Genomic DNA, 16517 nt, shown 5'->3' with positions numbered 1-16517 from the left:
GTATCTACCAAAGACAGATGAGGCTTTCGTTACTGAAGGCTAAAAAAACGTAATTCCAACACAAATTACCACAGTACAAAAAACAGTTGAAAACATAATGTAGAATAATTACAAAATAATAAAAGATCACGTACAATTTTGTAGCACAATCAAAAAAAATAAATCCACTAAAACAGCATTACTGAAAATCAAGTGTACAATGCTACATTCATAGATAAACTGCAAAGATAAACTTAAAACCCTTCTGCAGCCGAGGCAAATTTGCTGCTCTCTACCTACTACGACATATTGTATACATTTAGCTTAACCTCATTAAATTTTATATATATATATATATCATTATTACAGACTATACACTTTTCGCTTTAAGAATTTTTACATTTTATTTGTCTTGATTATCTGCTTCAACATGTATGTAAACAACGATTCAGTGTGACCCACATTGAAAGTTTTCATAATGCCCAGAAAATGGTGATTTATTTTGCAAAATATCATCTATGGTGCCTTATGGGACCAATCTTCTAAGACATATACGTTATACGGTATTAGTTATTTACTTACTATAACCAATATAATATTATAAACTGAACTATGCTTAAATGTACTAAGCCAGTAACTGTAAAACAAAAACCTCCAGATCCAATGTCATCTTGTTTGGTTGTCTTGTATGACCATGGGCATTGTGCTATGCACGGAAAACACAGAAACCATAATTAGTTAACCAATTAAATTGTGTTTAAACACTTACTTGCTATATACTTTGGTTAAAATGTTGTTTATCTGCTTATCAAAGTTGTATCGTCTGTAGTCTTCAAGTCCATCTTTAAAGGCAATGACTGTCAAAACAACTACCAGAGGAATCACTGTAATTTCTTTCTGAAAGGCTTCTACCACAGGAACCCAGTTGAGGACCACAATGAAGAGAAAGTAAAGGTTGGCAGCCCTGAAATAAACACATGTTAGTAACATATACTCCCCTTCATGGCTGGAAATATCAAATTCAAGATAATTTAGAAGCACACATACAGCTAGACAGACAGGTTCCAATCAAAACACAGCTTAACATGTATACAATGAAAAGAACCTAGTTTAACATATTATAAATCAATACTATTATTACAAGTTTAAGTTTTGAACCAGTTAATTGCCAATATACATTGCATTAATTTCCTGCATTTTAAACCTCAAATCAGGGTAAAAATACTTTTCAGTGTTTTAAGAATGCAAAGGTTTAGATACACACATTAATCTTACACAGTAATAACTTTCCTGCAAGAGGCTGCCATTTAGTAAGCTGTAGGAAGTGTATTTGACACATTTATGTAGAACACACAACAATTGTGTTACATACTGTGGTGCTGTTCAACAATTAAGAAAAAATAATTACACAATGGGTGCTAAATGTTAACACAGCCACCATGCACAGCACCTTTGTACACTGCATTTATGTAAATACAAATGCAATTAGTTGTTACTATACCTGTGAAACTGCTCAAACAAATTCATAGGAATGAAGTTCAGTAGCGTGTATTTTGTTGTTCGTATGCTGTTATTCATGTAAGACTTTGATACTTTCTCGTACTCCTCATTGAACCGCGCAAGACAGGGGATTACAGTCCTGTGCTTGCCTCCACTTCTGGATGGCTGGTAAGTTGTGCTGCATCTTCTGGAGGAAAATGTATCTTCTCTGCTATAGCTGGCTTCAGCAGATACGAGCCTCTGCCATCGAAACCTGGCCCATTGCATCTGGTCCCCCATGGTACTCTTTTTACCTGTCCAGCAGGCTTTGTAGGTAAAACAAGAGCTCAGCTTCAGCTATGGGAAGAATGTGAAACATGTTAATCCTTCCAAACCTCTCAAACAAATGCTGATTTTTAAAAGCATTTTCAAGGTTACAGTGCTTTAGAAAAAAAAAGAATAAACAAAACATTCCTTAAACTAGCCCTTAATTATACGAATAGTGCCGAGTAAGCCATCACAAATGAGCTTTTTCAACCCCCCAAGAGTTTAAAGGGTGAAGTTTAAACCTGCCACTTCTGCACCTTTAGTGAAGAGATATCTCCAGCTAGAAGGCTTGTTTTCCAATCCACAAAGTTAATATTTACTTATGGAATATGACAAAAAGAAACACAGCTCAAAGTATACAAATTTTTTATAAGTACTCTAAGGGAACAAAACAAGTATGGATTCTGAACCTTTGTATTTCTTTCTCCCCCTTACCGGAGACCTTGAAGATAATAGCTCTAATCCAAAAAGGTGTACAATAGTACATCACGAGAATTATTTTGGAAAAAAAACCTGTTTGCATTTGAGGATGGGGGCTTGAGTGAAGAGCAGCCCCCCCCCCCCCCCAAAAAAAAAAATAAATAAATAAAGATATATATCTGTGGACATACATGCAATATACAAACACTTCAAACAAGATATTCTGACAAATGCAGTTCAGCTAGCAATACAGAAGAGTGCAGTAGTGCTCTTCTTGCGCAATAATCACATCCCAGTCTTTATATTGAAGCTTTGATTGAAGATCCTCACTTCCAGATAATGAAAACATGTTTGTTTTTTTTAACTGAATTAATGGCATATTTCTTTGGTCGGAGAAGGAAGAGAATTCCACAGATAACTAAACCTGAGTGATAACTAAAATGTTCCACATCAAATGTCTGAGTGCATAGGTAAAACAGAGCGCTTTTCTTTTCTTTTTCCCCCACAGCAGTAACCTCACAGCTAATCACTCAGTAGAGTTTCCCTCCCAGCACTAAAGCCCTAAAATGAAAACAAACAAACAAACAAACAAACAAAAATATGTTCGGTATGCCACAGACAATTACATAAGAGGGTCTAATTGTAACAGCATGATGCACAATGGAAGATATTTGTATACAGCATAGTTGAATAAAGATGCACGTCTTCAAAAAGTATACTAGAGGAGAACATGCCCTCAGGGTCTTGCTGACATTTGTGAACAGTTTGAGAATTGCTCTTGCAGTTCACAGATGTCAGCTGATCCCCTCAGGCAAAAATCACTGTTACTATCTCACTTACTGAAGTTAACTTCCTTAGAGTACTGACAACGAGTGAGTATTTACAAATCTGACTGAAACATTAATACTGTGCATTATTAGACTGTGCCCATGAGGACTGGATTTATTTATTTATTTGTATTTAAGGAAAGTGAAATAACAAACCATGAAGTAGGTCCTTACTCTAGTGTAAAGTACTGTCCATGTTTAATTTGCTGTCAACACAGCCTAACTGAATTAAATCAAAACGAGGGAGCACTGTATTATATTATTTTTCTAAACTGCTGATGCTATTTTTTCAAATTGGTCATTTTTTTATTTAAAGATAAATAACGAATCCTGTTAATGAGCAAGTAGTGGGGTTCTGGAAAATATGGTGTTATATTGTGCTACAAATGCTTAAATAATGTACCTGTATTTTTTTCTTTTCATTGTTAACCTCCTGAGAACTTTTTTTTCATTTATAACTTTAATGTCTGTTTCAAAGTTCCTTTCAAAATGGCCGCTGTAGTTCTGTTCTCACTGCAGGAAGAGCGATAAAAAAAAGCAAGTGCTCTGGGCCTTTCTCTTCCATACCACATCATGGATCGTTATTGCTGTGCTACCTGTTTGGCAATGTGGGCAATAATACACTACCAGTGCACTAAAGCGGACACTTTGAAAAGAGCTTTGAAACAGACTTTGAAGTTATGTGTAAAAAGTTGTCAGGATGTCAGCAATGAAAAAAAATTGCAGGTGTGTTATTTAAACAGTTGTAGCAACACGTGGCGATGTGTAAGGCTACATTTTTCAGAACCCCACTACTTACTCTTTAAGCTTTATGTGATTATCTGGATTTATTCGTTGAGATATGTTAGCTTAATAAAAAAAAAATGCTATTTGCATAGTTAAAAATTAAAGGATTGCTTCACTTAAATTCTGTATAGGATTGCAGAAGCAGTAATTACATTGTTTTGTTAGTCATAATGTGAAAATGAAGGCAATAGAAATTGTGCTTTTTTTGTTTTACAAAATACAATACCGGATTCTGCCAAGTCAGCGCCCAGGAGGCGTAAAGTTGTCAGTGATCATTCAAACTGGGCCGTTGACTCATCCGGTAGAATCCGGAATATATACATTTTGTACAAAAAGTTTAAAAAAAATTAAAAGATTACAATAAATATGAAAGATAATTTTATTATTAGTGCCACTGACAAGTCCCTTCTTCATATGGTTCTGCCTCTATACCTATTGCCCCTGTAGCATTAGTAGCCTATGCCCCCCAATGGGTATTGCACACCATACTGGGACTTTATCTATTTAGCCAGCACAGCTTTGATAACCAAATATCCACGTGACTACACATCTTGAAGAGGCCTGTCGCATATTATATGCTACGTCCTCTGCTCATTGTAGTTCACCAAACGGTTCTTGAAATAAGGAGAACGGTAATGTTTTATGCAGTAGTTGGTATGAATACATACATACTCTCCCTAACCCATTCATTTGTAACCTTTGTCGTTATATGCATCATATTGTGATGTGTGTATTGTCACAATCAGCTCTACTTCCAGGATGAATGCATGCTACATTATGCTCATTTAGAAAACATTTGCTTTCCATTTACACAAACTCGTTTACTGCATATTAAAATGAGCTTTGCTTTTATGACATGTAGTCTATTTAGTTTAACTTGCAGTTCTGTGTGCAGTACATCCAGTCATGCTCTTTGTATATGTATCCACTTAAGAATGCTTCCTACAGATTATGTATAGTTGTTCTTACATATAATGTTACCCTTTGAGCCTGTGGTAAATAAATAAATGGTTCTAATAAGGCCATCACACAGATGCAGTTGCTCCCAAAATGTTATCAATTTTCTAAGAATATTGAACAAAGGGGTTGGACGTTTATTGTCCATTAACCCCACTCAGACTCCATTACATAAACATGCTGTTTGAGAATTAAAGCTCTGCAGACTGTTAGTAGTGTTTTAATGGAAGGACACACTACGCAGAGGGTTACAGTGACAAGCCCACCTCTAAGTATGAGCTAGATATTGTATTGGAATACGAAATATGCAAAATGTATTAAACTATTAAACACAGTACAATTCTATGAAATATTTAAACCCCAAGTAAGCATTTATGCTTGCTTTTACTTCAGAAGCCCAGTGAGTAGTTTAGTTAGTGTGTAACACAAGTTAATTAGCAGCAACCTGAGAAATACAGCATTCACGTGGGAACACCAGCTGCTGGACTGCTCGCTATGGAGATCAAGCACAGGTCAAAATGTTAATGTGAAGATTTCAATTATACCTAACTAGCTTGACATTCAAACTGACTAAAACTACTTGCTGTAAGTAAACCCACAGAATGTGTAACAGGCCACTTAGTGCTGAACTCATTAATTCAATACACTTCTTCCTTTAAAGTATTTAATACAAGGATACTTGCACATAGACTGTGAAATATTAGGTGTGCATTATTGTGAAAAGCTGCTTCATTGTAACCAGCTAACTAATCACCAAAAACATGTTATAGCAAATTTGGGCGAACAACCAGTTTAATTAAATACAAAATGAAATGGAAGGAAAGTACAGATATTCCGTGTCTGGAAATTCTGCACACATGCCCTATCAATCATTCTGGCTCAAATCCACAGGGCTCACATAAACTAGGCCTAATCCATCTGCTGAGTTGTGCGTTTGTACTATGTGGAAAGCGATATGAAAATGAAGGAACTGTCTGTTTTACAGACGTTCTCTTGGAAGGGCTAGGGGTATGCGACCCGCCAATCTATGGCATGGTTTGAAGAATGTTTCCAAATGACCCCAGAGCTTTCCAACATGAATAACAAGTTTCTGGCTGCAAGTAATACCATAAGAAACCAAGTTAAGCAGACAAAAACAAATAATGTGTATACTAAATAATGCTTGTCACCCTACATCCCTTTCTTACCAACATGTGGGCTTAATCCTAATTGAATAATGTAATTCAGTCAAATGAGGGCCTGTGCACCAATTCACAGTATGATGACGTGTTTATAAATGCATTTCTTGCAGAATTGTTATTTATAGAAAAAAAATAAAGTAGTACCGTATTTCCTTAACAGTTTGACTCTGCAATTCTTTTAAGCCCCTTTCACACTGGCATGAACCTACCTGGGCAGGATCCGTTATCATGGGGGTCAGGTATGCGATTTCACACTGCTTTTGATAGAGCAGGGTTGACCTGGGTGACAGACGCAAGTAAATAATGAGCATATCAATTGGCTTCCATCCAAATTTCTCTGGATTGAAAATGTAGTCCCGTACTTCTCCATGTTACCAAGCTATAAATTGCAAAGTCAGTTTGATAAGAATAACATCTTTCTCGCCACTGTGAAGCTGTAGCACAAATCTGGTATAGATACCTCCTGATATAAACCCGGATAAAGGATTATTTAAAAAAAAAAAAAAAAAAAACGCACTCTCAGCTGATACTATTGCAGGTCTTGTGTGGAAGGGTCTGCGTGATTTAAAGGCAGTCTTATTTGTGCTACATGAATTAAAGGCTGACTCATTTGAGCTTTGCACGTTGAAAATGGGCAGTAATATTTTACTTTAAAATAAACCAAGAATTACAAGAAGTTCAACGAATCACTTTCAATGGCAATGTTCAAGTCAACATCTGAAATTATTTTTTAATTAATGCATTTTTGGTTTCATTTATTTATGTTTTAAGGGACTATTTTTCTATGGTCAGGCAGAGGTGGCATATTTGTAATGTTGATTGATCCATTTTATAACAGCAATAAGGCACTTCAGGGTGTAGGATATACTCTAATATCAACACGCTCCGGGCGATTAAAGCCACTCTGCTTCGCCTTGTGACTTATAACACACCCGGGGCGTGTGGATATTAACGTATATCCCACACCCTGTCGTGCCTTATTGCTTACTTATAGTGCCCGGGGTTCCCAAACTGTGGTCTGCAGCCCGAAGGTGGGCCGCCACACAGTCCCAGGAGGGGCTCAGTTTTGTGGAGCTGGAATGGGTTTTTTTCTTTTGTAGAAACGTTTTCGCACTTTTGCACTTGATACAGTGCACTTAATACAGCCTACAGTGACTACATTTTTGTGACTAATTAACTATTGACATTTTAAATATTGAGTACTTTGATGCATGTTTCAATATTAACTAAATCAAGTTATTAATCAAACTGATAAATCATGTTACATACAGGTAATTGATTTATTAATTTAAAAAGTTTGGGAAGCCCTGATATAGTGAAGACAGAGAATTGTGCTACATGGTGATACACCTCCATCTTGTCCCAATGTCTCACCGTGAAAATGAGGCAAGTCAAGACCTGCGAGACAGTGAACACTTGTAGCCATCTAATGTACCAGAACCCGATGAACCAGCAATTACAATTCCACCCAACCACTTGAAACACCAAAGCAGAACTTAAGAACAACACTGAGTAGAAGAATCGTGAAGACACCTCAGCACTACAGGGGAAGGTTGCTAGATTAGACGTAGCAAACTACTTGTATGCATACACATTTAAACAACACATTTCTTATGGCTATTAGGCAACACTTTTAGCCAAACAGATGTGTGCTCCACTTAATGTATATTAAAATATCCATGTAGTCCACGCCTATGACTATAATACATTTACATGTACATTTAAACTGTTACATGGTTAGAATCAGTGTTCTATAAAGTACAGTATCTAGTATGACATGTTAAGTATTACTAAAATGTAGATTATACATTTAATTTAATGGTGAGCACAATAAATGTATTGATCTTTACCAAAACATATTTTATTTTACACTCCTAGTCATCTATAGAAGTTTTAGAATGCATTTCAGCATAATCTTGCGCTTATTACAGCACAGGTATACCAAGTAAATAAACAGTACTGTTCTGTTAATCTGCAGTTTTCCAGAGTGTAACACCAAAGCATTTACCAAGACGACAGGGAACTGGTTCATACTAATATATATATTGTGAGTCAGCTCACAAGTTTATCACCAGGAGTCGTTCATGGCAGGCTTGGTATGAGCCCACAGAGGTTGCCAGTAATGATCAGATGGACCTGTGGGCAGAATACATGCCTGCCATGATGTCAAGGAGTTAACGGACCAACAGGCTGCAGGTGTGGTTAGGTAGGCAATTAGGGTTTGACTATTGTTAGACTATCATTGGCCTTAATTGGTCCACACCTGTAGCCTGTAACGGCCAAATGCCTGGCTGGTAAAAGGGAGCATGTGCCGCTAATCTGGTGGGTTGTTTGTTTTGTTTGCCTGCCTGAGAACTTCTGAGGATTATCTACCATAAGATCGGAATGGGATAACGTGGTGGTCCTTTGCGTCTGCAATTCCCTGTTCTCTGCAGGGGCTATAAGGAACGGCCTGTCCGCTGCTGAGATTCGCAAAGGGACTGGACTGCAGAATAAGGGTAGGAGAAGGGTTCCTAAAGAAGAAACCAAGCAAGCTAGCAGAAACCCAAAACCCAGGTGGAATTACCTATTCACCAACTGGACGGGGTTATTGGTCTGGTCGGTTTGCATCAGCAATTTTGCTTTGGTGGTTTGGTTTTTGTCTGAAACCTTGTTTGAACTGTTTACTTTCTTTTGGACATTGCAATATAAGAGCCAGCTGTATAAAACACTGGAATAAAGACTTGCTTTGTTTTGGAAACTACTGTCTGTTTTCTTCGTGTGCACCTACCCGCTCACAAGTGGTACCAGAAGTGGGGCCTTTGTTGCACACAGTGGTCAGGATGTTTCCAGTGAACACCCATGATAAGGAAGATGCTGCTTGGCCAGCGGGAGCCAACGGAGCTGCGGCAGGAGTCGCTGGTGAACTCGCTGCTACAGTGCAGCATTTGCTGACAGCTATGCAGCATCAACAGCTACAGTTCCAGGAACTGGTCCTGAAAACCCTGGGGACTCATCGACAAACTGGACCCAGCCAGGTGCTGTCCAAGATCACCCCCGATGACGACATAGAAGGCTACTTAAGGGTCTTTGAGCGGACTGCCGAGCGTGAGAAATACTAGCGCCGTTCCTGTGTGGGGAGGCGCAGAAAGCCTATGTTGACCTAGACAGAGAAGCGGCTTGCAACTATCCAAAGTTAAAAGCAGAGATCCTGGCCTGACTGGGGGTGACTACAGTAGTTCGAGCTCGGCTGTTCTATGACTGGCAGTACAACCCTGAGCAGCCAGGGCGTTCCCAGCTATTTGACCTGCTACACCTGGTGAAGAAATGGCTTAACCCCGAGCTCAATTCACCCGGACGGGTGGTCGAGTTGATGGTAATGGACAGGTTCATCCGGAGCCTTCCCGCGGCAGCCAGAGAGCAAGTAGCAGAAACAGACCCCAGCACCCTGGATGACACCATAGCTGCGTTGGAACGCTACATCGCAGCACAGGTTCTGGGGCATGCGGACCGGCAGGTCCAGGAGAAGAGAGGGACCACTATAGTCAAGTCACTTGTCCGCTTGGACCCAAAACCGGCGCCTGGAGACGATCGCCATAGAAAACCACGAGGACCACACCAACACCTTCTAGGGAAGCAAGAGGCCCCTGCCGCTGCCACCAATCAGCAGGAATCTATCCAGTGTTTTCGATGTGGCACTAGGGGGCATATTGCCAGGCAGTGCAGAAGGCATTCACCGGAGAGAATGGATGTTGGACACAGCCAAAGTATACCATGTCTCCAAACCAGCTTGGTGAGTACTGATCCTTTTTTTGTTAAAGTGAAGGTGGAGGGTCAAGAAGTGGTTGCTCTGATAGATTCGGGGAGTTCAGAGACTTTAGTTACCAGGGACTTGTTACCATTGGAGATGTACACTCAAGATAGTAAGGATGTGTACATACGATGTATTCATGGGGACATTAAACCATATCCCACAGTAGTGATCGAGGTGGAGGTAGTGGGTCATAATTTTTTTGTAAAGGTTGGTGTAGTTTCTGCCCTGCCCTTTCCGATGATGGGGAAAAACTGCCCACAGTTTTTAGAGTTGGTTAAAGTAGGGGTGGGACTATGGGGACAGGGTGAGGGGATGCAGCCGTCCACCTCCAATCCAAATACAGAGGTAGGGAGGGAGGAGGAATCCCAACCTTCCACCTCATTGCCGAAACTGGAAGCTGAGACGGAACTGTTTCCCTTTCACAATGAGGATATAGCGCCCTCTGTGGGAGAAAAGAAAACTAGATCTCAAAAAAAAAAAAAAAAAAGGAAGGGGGAAAGTTTTTAGCTAAACAGAAACACGCAGATAGACCACCCACACAGGCCAGTAATCCTCAGAGGAGCCCCAGCTTGCCAGAATTAAGCCAACTAGAAGATTTTCTTAGGTCGGGCCGTTGAGCTAGACAGAGAAAACTTTAAACAAGCTCAAATTGAGGACAGCAACTTTAAACAGCTTTTGAACAGGCAGTGGTGGAGGATGAGGAGAACTGGAAAAATGCAGAAGAAAGGCATACACCCCATTTTTTTTATTAAACCAAGGGTTACTGTATCGGGTAATACGGGGGGTTATTCCGGGGGAACACATCCATCAGTTGGTAATACCGCACTCCCAGAGGAAGACTGTATTAAATCTAGCACATGTACTCTTGCTTGGGGGACATCTGGGGGCAAATAAAACGAGGGCCAGGATTCTGCAGAGGTTTTACTGGTTAGGGGTGTGGCGCGATGTGGTTGAGTTTTGTGAGTCCTGTCCCGAGTGTCAGCGAGTGACCAGTGAGAAGCCCCCTAAAGCCCCGCTTGTTCCCATGCCCATCATAGAGGTCCCGTTTGAAAGGATTGGGATTGACTTAGTGGGGCCCCTGCCAAAAACTAAGTCTGGATTTTAACATGTGTTAGTGATGGTAGATTATGCCACTCGGTACCCCAAGGTAGTGGCGCTGAGGAATATCTTGGCTAAAGTTATAGCCCAGTCATTGCTGCATATCTTTAGTAGGGTGGGGTTACCTAAGGAGGTCTTGACCGACCAGGGTACCCCTTTTATGTCACTTATCTTCAAAGAGCTCTGTGCGCTCCTGAAGGTTAAAACCCTGTGCACTTCTATTTACCATCCACACACGGATGGTCTAGTTGAGCGTTTCAATAAAACACTAAAACAGATGTTGCGAAGGGTAACTATTAACCAGCCACGCGAGTGGGATGTGTTTTTACCGTGCCTGATGTTCGCATATCGTGAAGTTGCACAGGCGTCCACCGGGTTTAGCCCATTTGAACTTTTGTTTGGACGACAACCCCAGGGGCACCTTGATGTATTGCGTGAAGCATGGGAGGCAGAACCAGCCTGGGGCAGAGCAGTTCCCCGAGTACATTACGTTACTCTAGAGTAGGCTAGCAGAGATGGCGGACCTGGTGTCCAGCAATCTCCAGGAGGTACAGGGAGTGCAGCAGTGCCAGTATAACCAAGGGGCTCGAGTCCGAGAGTTTCAGGTGGGGAATAGGGTAATGGTGCTTGTCCCGTCCGACCCCCATAAGTTTTTAGCCCAGTGGAGAGGACCTGTGGAAATTATAGAGAAAGTGGGCCTGGTTAACTACAAGGTACATCAACCAGGGAGGCGGAAGACCCACCAGATTTATCACATTAATTTGCTGAAGCCCTGGAAAGACCGGGATTGTTTTTTTTTTCAGGGAGCCAGACCTAGAAGGGAGGGAGAATCGACCAGGGGGTTCCCTGACAGTAGCTATGGGTGGTCAGATGAATAAGCAACAGCAAGCCGAGTTAGACCGACTTGTCCAGGGAAATGGAGCAGTCTTCTCAGATGTCCCAGGGTCCACACATCTTACACAACACCATATCGAGACTGAACCAGGAGTTAAAGTACACCAAAGGTACATTAGGGTGCCAGAGGCTAGAACGGAGGTCATGCGTGAGGAGGTACGTAAAATGTTGGAGTTGGGGGTCATCCGGGAGTCAAGCAGTGAGTGGTGTAGCCCGGTGGTTATGGTGACTAAACCAGACGGGTCAATTCTATTCTGTATAGATTTCAGGAAATTAAATACTGTGTCTGTTTGATGCTTATCCCATGCCCAGGGTGGATGAGTTACTGGAGCGGTTGGGAACTGCCAAGTATATCTCCACTCTGGATTTAAAGGATACTGGCAGGTCCCGTTGACCCCGAGCTCCTGCAAAAAGACTGCTTTTGCCACCCCAGATGGCTTGTTTGAATTTGTGGTTCTGCTTTTTGGTCTACACGGCGTACCCGCAACCTTTCAGAGGTTAATGGATCAGGTGCTACGTCCTCACACCTCCTATGCCTTGGCGTACTTGGATGATGATGTTATATTCAGTGATGACTGGCAGACCCACTTACAAAGACTGCAGGCAGTGCTAGACTCGATCTGGGAGGCAGGTTTAACTGCAAATCCAAAGACGTGCAGGTTAGCCTTCTCCGAGACACAGTATCTAGGGTATACTATGGGGCAGGGGTGGTTGAAGCCCCAGGAAAAAAAGGTGGAGGTCCTTCACAATTACCCTCGTCCCAGAAGCAGGTTAGGGCATTTTTGGGACTGGCGGGGTATTATAGGAGATTTCTCCCGCAGTTCTCCACTCGTGCTACACCCCTCACAGAGCTCACAAAAGGAAGAAGGAATCAACCTATTTTCTGGTCAGACCAATGTGAAGCTGCGTTTCAGGATCTAAAACAGGCTTTGTCCTCTCGCCCCGTGTTGCGTAACCCAGATTTTTCTAAACCATTTGTTTTACAGACTGATGCGTCAGATGTCGGCTTGGGCGCAGTTTTAGCGCAAGAGGTTGGGGGTGAGGAGCATCCGGTTATGTACTTAAGTAGGAAGCTCCTTCCCCGAGATCGTAATTACGCCACTATTGAAAAAGAGTGCTTGGCCATAAGATGGGCCGTGGAAAGTCTTAGGTAGTACTTGTGGTGCCGCCGTTTCACACTTGTCACCGACCATTCCCCTATTAAGTGGCTGTATAGCCAGAAGGATAGCAACCCATGTCTTACACGCTGGTTCCTGACTCTCCAGCCTTACTGTTTCGATGTAAAACACCAGGCTGGTAAGGAACATGTAAATGTTGGTGTGCTATCAAGGCTGCATGACGACTCTGTTTTCTTTTCCAGGGATATGCAGCTGCATAGGGGGAGGGAATGTGAGTCAGCTCACAAGTTTATCACCAGAAGTCGTTCATGGCAGGCTTGGTATGAGCCCACAGAGGTTGCCAGTAATGATCAGAAGAACCTGTGGGCAGCATACATGCCTGCCATGATGTCAAGGAGTTAACGGACCAACAGGCTGCACGTGCGGTTAGGTAGGCAATTAGGGTTTGACTATTGTTAGACTACCATTGGCCCACACCTGTAGCCTGTAACGGCCAAATGCCTGGCTGGTAAAAGGGAGCATGTGCCGCTAGTCTGGTGGGTTGTTTGTTTTGTTTGCCTGCCTGAGAACTTCTGAGGATTATCTACCATAAGATCGGAATGGGATGACGTGGTGGTCCTTTGCATCTGCAATTCCCTGTTCTCTGCAGGGGCTATGAGGAACGGCCTGTCCGCTGCTGAGATTTGCAAAGGGACTGGACTGCAGAATAAGGGTGGGAGAAGGGTTCTTAAAGAAGAAACCAAGCAAGCTAGGAGAAACACAAAACCTAGGTGGAATTACCTATTCACCAACTGGATGGGGTTATTGGTCTGGTTGGTTTACATCAGCAATTTTGCTTTGGTGGTTTGGTTTTTGTTTGAAACCTTGTTTGAACTGTTTACTTTCTTTTGGACATTGCAATATAAGAGCCAGCTGTATAGAACACTGGAATAAAGACTTGCTTTGTTTTGGGAACTACTGTCTGTTTTCTTCGTGTGCACCTACCCACTCACAATAGATATGATAATTGAGTTGGACAAGCCTGCTGTAACAATAACATGAAAGAAATATTGGAAACGGAAACCGACACTGGCAGTGGGAATATGGGAACTGAAAGACAACTTACTGTGAAGTTGAAAACTGACATGTTCCTTGCAGCCAACTTTGGTAAACAGATCAAAACTAAAAAAACATTATTAAAAAGGGGAATAATATTGTAGGCAAAACTAAGCATTGATGTTAACCAAATCAATCAGACTACAGCAATTTTCTGTCCACAGCATTGTGCTGCTGTACCATTTTTAATTAAACAACAAAGACACTTTATTAAAAGTGGGAGGCTTGTGGGATTTCTAACTGAGTGTTGGTACAGCAGTAAACTGGCAATGACAGACACATAATGGCATGATCCTTACATTTTACATTTGGAAGAGGTAGCTTTCAGATCCAGTCTAATGGATCAAAGACCCTATATAACTGTGCTGTCTAGGTGTAATGATGAAATTAAGGTTCTTTATAGCCATACAAAAGTCTTAACTATCTAGTCCTGCTTAACACGACACAAGTCATCTGTTGTCCATGACAGGTACTTTGTAAAACAAAACACAGAAACATAAAGTATGTACATCCTGTCCTGTGTTGTGAGGTCAGCATGCATCTTGATACAAACTCACAGTATCATTTCAGTATAAAAACAAACCATTAGATATAACACAGGGCAGTTTTCTGATTAGTGTTGCATTTTTAACTGTTTCTTTCAAATCATCACTTCTTTCTATTGTTCTTAAGTTCTGCAAGCCTTTGATAAAATGACCAGTGTTCATTTACATGTTTTTGACACATGTGATACTGCATGGTTTAAAATGTGCTAACCTTTCTCTCATTAGTTTTGATGGCCCAATGGCAAAGCCACAATTTTGTATGACAACTTATCCCCACAAGTGGTAAAACTTATCACACATGTACCAATTGCATCTACTACACATTACGAAGAGAAGCCACCATTTCACTGCATAATTAAATGCCACGAAAATTCTACAACAGGTTATAGATCCAAAGCATAAACAGAAATGCAGTTTAATTACTATAAAACAAGTATGTATTAATAAATAAATAAAAACATTTAAATACTTCTTCAAACATAAAATGTCACTTCAAATGTCAAAAGGCCAGCAGCAGAAATAAAAAATATATATATATAAAACATGCAATAATGTTTGTTTGTTTTGTTAGAATCAGATGTTTCCCTGCAATCCGGGGCTAAATATAAAACAAGAAAGGTTATATATATATATTATGTACATGCACATATACAATATACATACATATATATATATATATATATATATATATATATATATATATATATATATATATATATATATATATATTATATATAAGTAACTTAGTTTTAGCGAAACAAAGCTGCGACTGCATTACTGTGTGTACAGCAGTCACTTTAAAACAGAAACTCTAACAGGTGAGTTTATAACGAAGGTACATCTAAAAATTGTTTGCTTCAAGAAAGCAGCTGGGCGTTCAAAAACAAAATCACTCGTCAAGCGATAGAAAGTCTCTGTCGTGTTTAACTTAATGTTGCTAACACTACATGCTGTAATTAATTAACAACAGCTACAAACTCAGCAGACGCCTTTATCCATGGCGACTTACAGACACTAGTGTGTGAAGTACAGTATGCATAAGCAGCAGTAACTACAACTACGTCTCACCCGAAAGACGGAGCACAACTCAACACAACTCAGGGCCACACAATTAATCAGTGAGTGAGCCGGGATTTAAAACGGGGGGCCTCCTGATTACAAGCCCTCTTCTTTAACCACTGGACCACACTGCATTCTCTATGTTCATAACAATTTTCCTTTAGTATTAATGTGTTATGATTTTACTGACCTGAATGGGGAAAAAAAAGCCACAAGATCGTGAAAAAAGCAGGTGTCGCTCAACTGAAGAAAGTCAGTTTAAACCTCTTGAGTTCTGGTTTACTGCCTCAATTAAGGCCGCGAGCAAAAGAAATACAGATTGTTCACCCAACAAACTAATCCATTTCATCTCACTGCAACTCAATCATCCCAACATTTTCTAGTTAGTATTTGTTGGCGCATGCCTTCTAAACGGGGAAAATGAGCGCCCTCTACCCCTCATACGTATGTGTCTATTTAAGTTCTTCCCTTATATTTTCTCCCATTATTTTCTTTTTTTTTTTTTAAATATACATTTGAATATGCATTTCTTACTCCATTTGTTTTTCTCTCCCTTCAATCTTCAAAATATAATTTAGAGAAGTAGGTTTTGGTGGACTTCTCGTTGCATTAAATACTTTTACAAATCTGGGCAATGGTCAGGGGTCCTAGAGAGGTTATTACAATTTAAGCTTTACAGAATATCAAATCGCTTTTCTAACAGTGTTATTATATTTTCCGTTCATACTGCACCACACTCCTGCTTTTGCAACTCACATTTGGACCATGTTGATAATTACCATCCCTGCTGAATTTCACAAAGAAAGTAAAACACTGGAGGATATAATGTACATTCTTAAATCACACATCAGTTTTGCATTTTGTTGAAACTTGCCAAGGACCTTCTTTGGCACAAGTTCTTGCAACATATCACCTCAATCAGAGTTTATATCCATACTGTCTTTATGTACGTCATTTAA

The 16517-nt window shown here is 40.5% G+C and overlaps 1 protein-coding gene across 3 annotated transcripts in view; it reads right to left on the bottom strand.

Moving 5' to 3' along the window:
• Positions 1-15944, bottom strand: part of LOC121324223 (phospholipid-transporting ATPase VD-like) — a 33505-nt gene extending 17561 nt beyond the window's left edge. For all 3 annotated transcript variants that reach the window (XM_041265873.1, XM_041265882.1, XM_041265892.1), the window contains exons 1-3: positions 15749-15944; positions 1481-1815; positions 749-943 (exon numbers count right to left, since the gene is read on the bottom strand). In XM_041265873.1, the coding sequence (XP_041121807.1) occupies positions 749-943; positions 1481-1758 (473 nt within the window). In that variant the 5' untranslated portion in view covers positions 1759-1815; positions 15749-15944. The remainder of the gene's footprint in view (positions 1-748; positions 944-1480; positions 1816-15748) is intronic.
• Positions 15945-16517: the final 573 nt, after the last annotated feature.

This window comes from Polyodon spathula, chromosome 1 (assembly GCF_017654505.1).
Source record: "Polyodon spathula isolate WHYD16114869_AA chromosome 1, ASM1765450v1, whole genome shotgun sequence".
In the NCBI taxonomy this organism is placed as follows: domain Eukaryota; kingdom Metazoa; phylum Chordata; class Actinopteri; order Acipenseriformes; family Polyodontidae; genus Polyodon; species Polyodon spathula.
Note: the sequence above shows the minus strand (reverse complement) of the source record. Positions and strands in the feature narration are given on the sequence as shown.